At 40.1% G+C, this 8649-nt stretch overlaps 2 protein-coding genes across 2 annotated transcripts; both read right to left on the bottom strand.

Moving 5' to 3' along the window:
• Positions 1 to 4043: 4043 nt before the first annotated feature.
• Positions 4044 to 5489, bottom strand: LOC138312929 (uncharacterized). The gene has a single exon (XM_069253640.1). It carries the CDS (start codon positions 5487 to 5489, stop codon positions 4044 to 4046), a length of 1446 nt encoding a protein of 481 aa, XP_069109741.1.
• Positions 5490 to 5497: 8 nt separating this feature from the next.
• Positions 5498 to 7749, bottom strand: LOC138312928 (uncharacterized). Its single transcript, XM_069253639.1, has 3 exons — positions 7315 to 7749; positions 7060 to 7192; positions 5498 to 6912 (listed from the first exon to the last, which is right to left on the bottom strand). Exons 1-3 carry the CDS (start codon positions 7747 to 7749, stop codon positions 5498 to 5500), a joined length of 1983 nt encoding a protein of 660 aa, XP_069109740.1.
• Between the last annotated feature and the right edge of the window lie 900 nt (positions 7750 to 8649).

Below are 8649 nucleotides of genomic sequence, written 5' to 3'. Positions count from 1 at the left end.
TCTTTTATCAAATAAACGTTTACAATCTGTGTTTTAGTCCTTACCTGCCTTTTCTTACTCTGATCTTTTATCCTGATAATAATGCATGACTTGTAGTTTGGCCCTAAATGACCTTAGTTGTCGATGGGTTGAAAAACTCAAACAAACATCACGCAACTAACTAACTAAACTACGTTTATAAGCGGTAACAAAGTCAAGTTTGCTGTAATCCATTCCTTTTAAACATATGATTCCCTTTTTTGTGATAACATTCACATTAACAATCAATATCGGTCGGTTTTAACGAACACTAGGCATACATGCGGTGCACTAATGTAAAAAAACTATTTCCGATCGATTAAATCCGGATCGTGATGACCGGTATTCAGTTCACTTCTCCAAACCGAACCCTCTCTAAACCGGCCGAAATTATATGCACCGACCATGATCGGTTTCGGGAGGTTCCACTGTACTTGACACAATCACAAACTACAGGAAAACTCTGATATGTAAAGCGCGCACCTCTTTTTATACGGCTTCAATAATTATTATGGATATTTAAGGACACTGTCAGATGATCTGGGTTTTTATGAGTGATTACGTATCCTCCATATGTCATGTCAGATGATCTGGGTTTTTATGAGTGATTACGTATCCTCCATATGTCATGTCAAGTCTCCACCTTTAATAATCATACCTTGTTTAAAAGCATTCAGCTCGTTGTTCATTGAAAAAAAACATATCTCTTTCTTTCATCATTCGGGGCGTACATATTTAACAAGTATAGAAATTGTTTCCCCAATTCTAATTGGCCATGACAAACGGATAAATGTGTCCCAACTCCATTTTGAGATACAAACTTTCAGTAGCCTATCGGGCGTTTAATACAGCCACATCGTTGTTTTGATATCCCTCTTATATAGGTTTAATTTTGTTAGAAATTCCGAAATATTGTCTTAATAGTTCCTTTGAAATTTGTTAAAATGAAAATTCTTGTGAAAAGATTTTCTGCACATGTGGTCTCTTCTGTCTGGTATGATCTCGACGCATGGAGTCGCTGATTTAGCAGTGCTAGATTTGCTGAGCTGTTTTCCTACGTATGTTTGGTCAGAAAGTCTCTTTACTGAGGGCAGGTACATGTATTTGTTGATGTGTGCTGGCTTTGGTCCGGGCTTATTTGATCGCTTCTCTGTGCAACGTATACATTGAATTGTATACAGACTTCCGATATTGGACAGCACAACTCCATCCTAGGGCCTACTGTATTACTCTCTGTTTGATTAAATTTACGTCCTATTTACCGGATGGGATGTGTTGCTTGGTGTCTGGATGTGTTGATAAATATTTTTGAAGGTTCCAAACTATAACCTTTGTCAGTCTATCGCTTTCATTTTTCTTGTCGTGTTTGTTTATAGCTTTCTCAAATTCCTGGTGATGAGCTGCCCATGCATTCTGTTGATTTTCTAGGTTATCCAAACTGTTCTTAGTTTATATATATCATTATCCATGTTAATCTTTTCGTGTTAAAGGTTTTTTTCACATTTGTCCGAAAGGCTTCTTACGATGGTTTCCATTTGTGTATTTTGTCTCCTTATAGAATTCAGCTGAATTTGGAATTGGTCAGTGCCCATAACATTTAGAAATCCGTCGTCCGAAAGAGTTTGAAAAGGTAAAATTGACTACCTGTTTTCCTTCTTTGAATTCCTTTAATTGCAATTAATCTCTCCTCTGTTTGTCGCGGGTTTTTCGATTTTGCAAAGGTCGTGTGAAGAACTGGCTGATATCACGGGTGACGTCTACACAGAGGTCACACTATTGTTCACTCACCACTGTTGGATTAATCCGGGGGAAACACACATTTGCAAAATGTCCAATCATTCCACATCGAAAACAATAAAGTGAGGTGATTTAGGAGAAATTGTACTCCACATCTATAGCAATTACGGCGTCCCAAATCTACACATACACATAGGTTTCCTTCCATTTTTGGTTTACTCCAAAAACTAGCAGAGTGTCCTATGCTGGTGTTCAACGCGGCTTGTTCTTTCGTGGAAATTTCTCACTGGGCAGTTTAGGTGCGAGGATCTACGGTGATTCTCTCACCAATTATAACAAAGAAGTTTTCGCTAGTTATTCAAAAAAGTTGATTTCGTAAAGAAACAAGGATCCAAAAGTTCCAAAATAGTGCGATGTTGTCCGTTCGGTGGTCGTGGCCTTCTCTGATTTTACAAAGTATAAACATAAGCTTAAATGCAGAATCAATACAATTAACAGATAAACACCTGACATTTGCAAATCTAACCGTCTGGTCAGTACTCAGACGGCTAATTATACTTAAATTTGCATGTCCATTGACCTTATATCTGACAGGCATTTCAAAGTTCGAACGGGTTCAACTTATTCAGAAACAGAAACACAGGAGATGGGCGTCCCCCAGGGTGGTATCCTGTCCGTCACACTTTTTGGATTAAAAATTAACAGCATAACTAAATGCCTTGGCCAATCTACAGAAGGGTCTCTATTTGTGGATGATTTCTTGATCTGTTACATATAAAAAACATGCACACTATAGAACAATCTGTGTTCTGTCTCAAAAAATCAGAAAGTTCCTTGAACTGTTTCCAACCTTTATTACAGATCCACATAAAGTGGTGTATAGTGGCTTATAGTGGAGTATAGTAAAACCTGAAATACAAACAAGTAAATATTGTTACTTAATGATCTCTGACTTCTGTAGTCATTCACTCTTACAGATAAAAATATTAATCATAAGGATTAAACTTATTACATAAGTGCTAATTTCACAAACACCTAATAAAGTTGTAATAACTATTGCACATTTAAACACTATTCTGGACTAGATCACACTTACACAATGAATTAGTCAATGTAATATTTCAAGAGAAATATTAAAAGTGTACTTGTTAACTCTACAGTAAATATGCAGATACAGGTATTTAATAACTTAACATTTGGTACATACTATCTCTGAGTATCAAGATGGGATTTCCTTATCATTATAGGATATAACAATTAAATCCTTTAATATTATGATTTGACACATGAAAATAAGAGAAAACTGTAATTCACATGATTAACCTCTCTACAACGACAACCTGCATACAACGACAACCTGTCTACATCGAAAACCTGCATACATCGACCATTGCCTATACGAGGTTTTCTATTTTGCATACCGACTAACAATGATTAAACCATGTGCACTAGTAATTTACATTTAGCTAGGGCATACATGTTATTCATGGCTATCTACCACCAAGATACAAAATAATATCGTAAAGACTGATAGGTATTGCTTTATAAACAGCAATAATAAAACGACATCACTCAAAAACATGTCAGAGAAACAAATTGACAAACTGCACGATTTCCGGTGAAATCAAAACATCGCTTCATGTGCATTTATACAAAAAAATACCAAATACATGGTACGCACATAGTTTCATCACAATTCTAAATTGTCACACATGAAATAATTAATTCATTTAACATTAAACTATACACTTACAACGTGTGGGGCCACATAGTTGCTACATTTTTGCAGTTTTATCTCTCTCGAGACCATGCTTTCCTTGGGCGAAAATGACATACAGACAGGGGCAGGTAACTAGTACCATATCTTGATTATTAAGTTATCAATCAAAGGGAGAGAACTCCTGGTTCCATCACACTCCCCGTCTGATATTAGTAATATTACTAACTTTATCTCTAATCAACTTAAGAGTAACATATTTATAAACAAAATAATTCCAGCTCTTAACAGTAAATTTTGCAAAGGTTTCAACATGATGTTCATGAACTAAACTGTTACACACTTAGACATCAATTATACACAACATAGTTTATCACTTGACCACAGCTGACAGTCTATGTCTCCTTGGAACAAATGACAACAACCTGAGTAACTGGACGGACGAATGTTGACTTCTTTCCTTCTCTCCTTCCTATCTGAATCTCAACTTTCCTAACAATTCCATCTTCACTAGGAAAGGTACGCGTGATTACACCAAGAGGCCAATCGTTGCGCGCTGTTTGTTCATCCTTCATGAGAACAACGTCTCCCTCCTCAAGGTTGCGAGACTCGTGATTCCACTTCCTCCTGGCCTGCAACACAGGTAGAAACTCCAGAACTGCTCAGCGAGCACCTGCACATGCTTCCACTGTGATCTAAGCATGTCTTTCTGGTTAAAATATTCAAACGACTCGATCCGACTTCCTGTTTTCTGTGTCAAAAGGGTTGCTGGAGATAAGATTAATGGTTCATCTACATCTGTTGAAACAGGAATCAATGGTCGCGCGTTGATGATCGCTGTTACTTCTGCCATAAATGTCGACAAGACTTCGTGCGTGAGGTTACGATTGTTGTTGAGGAACATGGAGTCTAGTATGCGTCGTGCAACGCCAATCATCCTTTCCCAGGAGCCTCCAAAGTGTGAGGCGTGGGGAGGATTAAATTTCCAGATGGTACCAGATTCACGGAGAAATTCCTTGATGTTTGGGTCTTTTATGAAGATTGCTGTAGTGTCCAGGTCCGAGATTGCCCCAACGAAATTGGTTCCGCTATCAGAACGGAACTCTGCAACTTTTCCTCTAATGGCGTAGAATCTTCTCACAGAGTTTATAAACGATGATGAGCTCATTTCTTCCAGTAACTCAATATGAACCGCCCTAGATGACAGACACGTAAAGAGCACTGCCCAGCGTTTACTTGAAGCTGAACCGCCTCTTGTCCTGCGTGTGACAATGGTCCAAGGTCCAAAAACATCGACACCAACGAATGTAAATGGCGGGCTTGGCGTAATACGATCCACTGGTAGATCAGCCATCTTCTGTTGGGAATGCTTTCCTCGAAGTTTCCGACATTTCACACAGTGATGAATGACGAAAGAATCCAGTCTCTTGCCCCCAGTGATCCAAAAGCCTGCGGCCCTTATCGCCCCTTCTGTCAGGTGTCTACCCTGATGTTGAACAGCGTTATGGAAGTGTCTAGTCAACAGCATCGCGACGTGATGTCGGCCGGGTACTAAGATAGGGTTCACTTCGTGTCTCGGTAAATCTGAGTTCTGTAGCCTTCCTCCAACACGTATCATGCCGTTTTCGTCCAAGTAGGGTGAAAGTTCCTTTGGACATTTCCTAATGTCCCCATAGAATTCCCTTTGTAATTCTCTGATAATAAATGCTTCTGCACAAGCACAGTTTTCAACTGACCGATAAATGTCACACTTGTGCCATCCTATGCACTTGCCGTGATTTGACTTGAAAGACTCAGCTAAGTGTTTTATCAAAGATATTGACAACAACAGCCTTTTCCAACTTGAGAACTTCTCAAATCGCTCTGACCAATTATGAGGTTTCTCACTGTTCGTTATGTCCGTTTTAGCCACGTGAACAACCTCAGGTCGAACTTCAGTATCCTCCTCTGGGGTAACCGAAGGGAAAATTAAGGATTCAGTTGGGGATATGTTTGGTTTAAGTCCTTGAATCCACATGCTCTCCTCTAAGCGAGCTGGATCGATGTATCGAGTGCCGACATCTGCAGGGTTATTCTCGGTAGAGATGTAGAACCAATGGTCTGGTCTAGAAATTCCAGGATCCTGCAGACTCTGTTGGCCACATAGATATAAAACCGTCGAGTTGTGTTAGTTACGTAGCCCAGTACAACTTTTCTATCGGTGTGGAAAAACACATGTTCTCGGGGAAAGGATAGCTCTTCTGTGACAATTTCTGCTATTTCCACGGCTAAGACTGCTGCACATAATTCCAGACGTGGAATTGTATGACCATGACGCGGTGCTACTTTTGATTTCCCTAGCACAAAACCAAAGCATGACTGTCCTTTCTCGTCAAGAGATTTCAAATACGCGACAGCCGAGATCGTTTTCTCAGAAGCGTCAGAATAGATATGTAGTTCACTCGTGGCATCTATTCTTACTGGGTATCTACGTGATACCTGGAACCTGTCCAACTCTTGGATTGATGTATCCCAGTGTTCCCATGAGCTATAGAATTCCTCAGGCAGTGGCTGATCCCAGTCTACTGTTCCTACTACCATGTTACGGAGGAGAATCTTGCCTTTGACAGTTACTGGTGAAAGGAACCCGAGAGGGGCATACAGACTGTTTATGGTAGACAAGACTCCACGACGGGTATATGGTTTGGTCTCTGTAGATATGTTGAATGTGAATACGTCGGTTTCTAGCTCCCAACACAGACCTAGACTCCGTTGTGAAGGAAGGGATTCCGTGCCAATTTCTATCTTCCTAAATTCGCCAGCGAGATCATCTGCAGGCATGGCATTAAGAACATCTTCACAGTTAGAGGTGAATTTATGAAGTCTGATATTTCCTGTACTTAGAGCTTCCTTTGTTCTGTTCAACAAGCTAACCGCCTCCTGAGCGGTGGGAACTGATGTAAGCCCGTCGTCTACATAAAAGTTCTTTGTTACGAAATCTGTAACATCACCACCAAACGTGTTCTCAGTTTCCTGGACTGTTTTACGAAGACCATAAGTGGCTACCGCCGGTGAAGGACTGTTCCCGAATACATGCTTGCACATTCGGTACTCTATCAACGGTTTTGTTGGATTATTGTCTTCATACCAAAGGAAACGTAGGAAGTTGCGCTGATCTTCCCTGACTCCAAAACAGTAGAACATCTGTTCCACGTCGCAACTAATAGCAATGTCCTCCTTCCTAAATCTCAAAAGAACACCTAGGAGATTGTTTGTTAGGTCGGGACCTTTCATCAACACCTGGTTCAAAGATAGTCCTTCATGTTTGGCTGAAGAATCAAAAAACCCTCGGATCTTATCTGGTTTCTTAGGATGATAAACGCCGAAAAGAGGCAAATACCAGCACTCCTCGTCATCATTAAGTGGAGGGGCCACTTCCGCGTGCCCGTTGTCTAAGATTCCTTTCAAAGAGGTGACAAGGTGTTCGCGCTAAACGGAATTCCTTTGAAGAGAGACATCGAGAAGCTGAGCTCGTTTCAGGGCTTGGTGCCTATTATTAGGTAGTCTAGGACGAGGTTTGCGAAAAGGCAACGGTGCAGTCCATTTACCACTAGTGTCTCGTACAAATTCTTTGTCCATGAGATCCAGAAATGCTCTGTCTTCTACAGACAAGCCAACTTTGTTGTCATCATGAGTCTGCTTGAATACTCCTTGTCCAATGATTTGTTCCTCGCAAAACCCCTTTCACATTAAACTGATTGTCACATGGATCAAACAATGTAGGTCGACCATCTCCAAGTATCCTTTGTCTTGAGAACAGAGACCTCTGATGGGTTTGGAGGATGAGTAGTTCCCAGACATACATTCCCAACAACCACCCAACCAAGGTTTAGCCTCTGGGCAAATGGTGAATTGGGTGGACCAATAATCTGCTCACAGATGTGATGAGCCTCTGGCACATCGCGCCCAATCAACAGTAGAATTTCAGAATTAGACCGTAAGGGAGGCAACTTGACGTCCTTCAAATGACTGTGATAGTTGGTGATCTCTGGAGTAGGAATCTCTGTACGGTTGTTGGGTATCGGATCACACTCCAGTATGTCAGGTAAGGGTAAGGTAAACTGGCCGTTCAGAGAGGAAACTGAGAATCCATGTGCGCGCCGACCCTGTGTCGGCAAGTCCCCTGCACAGGATACCAGTGTATACTGTTCAACTGTCTCTCCTGAGACATCCATGATATTGAAGAAACCAGGCTTGCACAATGTCCGATTACTTTGATCGTCGATTATGGCATACATGTAGGGGGAGGCTGAAGTTGGTTCCGAGTTCCGAGTTCCGAGTTCCGTTTAAGCTAAACGGAACTCGGAACCAGTTCCGAGTTCCGTTTAAGGATTTTGTTTTTTAAACAAAATTTAAAAAAATTCAATTTATGTAATTTGAACATATTACAAATGTTTTCTGTTGTGTTTTTTCATGGATAATTTGTGATAGAGCTAGTTTAAATACGTTTTCAAATAACATCTATTTCCGTTTAAGTAAAACGGAACTCGGAACCAGTTCCGAGTTCCGTTTAAGAAAATTCTCTATCTTTTTAGATAAAAGTTATCAATGTGCTTTGGACATATTAGAAATGTTGCCTGTTGGCTTTTTAATGGATTAATATTGGTAAATCCTCTTTAATTTAGTTTTCGATCAACTCCCATTTCCGAGTTCCGTTTAAGTAAAACGGAACTCGGAACCAGTTCCGAGTTCCGTTTAAGGAAATTTTCCATCTATTTAGATGAAATCATTCTATATGCCTAAGACATATGAGAAATGTTGCCTGTTGTCTTTTTTCATGGGTTACTAGTGATGAATCCACTTTAATTTAGTTTTCGATCAACACCTATTTCCCAGTTCCGTTTAAGTAAAACGGAACTCGGAACCAGTTCCGAGTTCCGTTTAAGTAAATTTTCTATCTATTTAGATAAAATCATTCTATATACCTAAGACATATGAGAAATGTTGCCAGTTGTCTTTTTTCATGGGTTACTAGTGATGAATCCACTTTAATTCAGTTTTCGATCAACTCCTATCTCCCAGTTCCGTTTAAGTAAAACGGAACTCGGAACCAGTTCCGAGTTCCGTTTAAGGAAATTTTCTATCTATTTAGATAAAATCATTCTATATGCCTAAGACATATGAGAAATGTTGCCAGT

This window comes from Argopecten irradians, unplaced genomic scaffold (assembly GCF_041381155.1).
Source record: "Argopecten irradians isolate NY unplaced genomic scaffold, Ai_NY scaffold_0529, whole genome shotgun sequence".
Taxonomy (NCBI): Eukaryota; Metazoa; Mollusca; class Bivalvia; order Pectinida; family Pectinidae; genus Argopecten; species Argopecten irradians.
The sequence above is the reverse complement of the archived record's forward strand: the minus strand, read 5'-3'. Positions and strand labels throughout refer to the sequence as shown.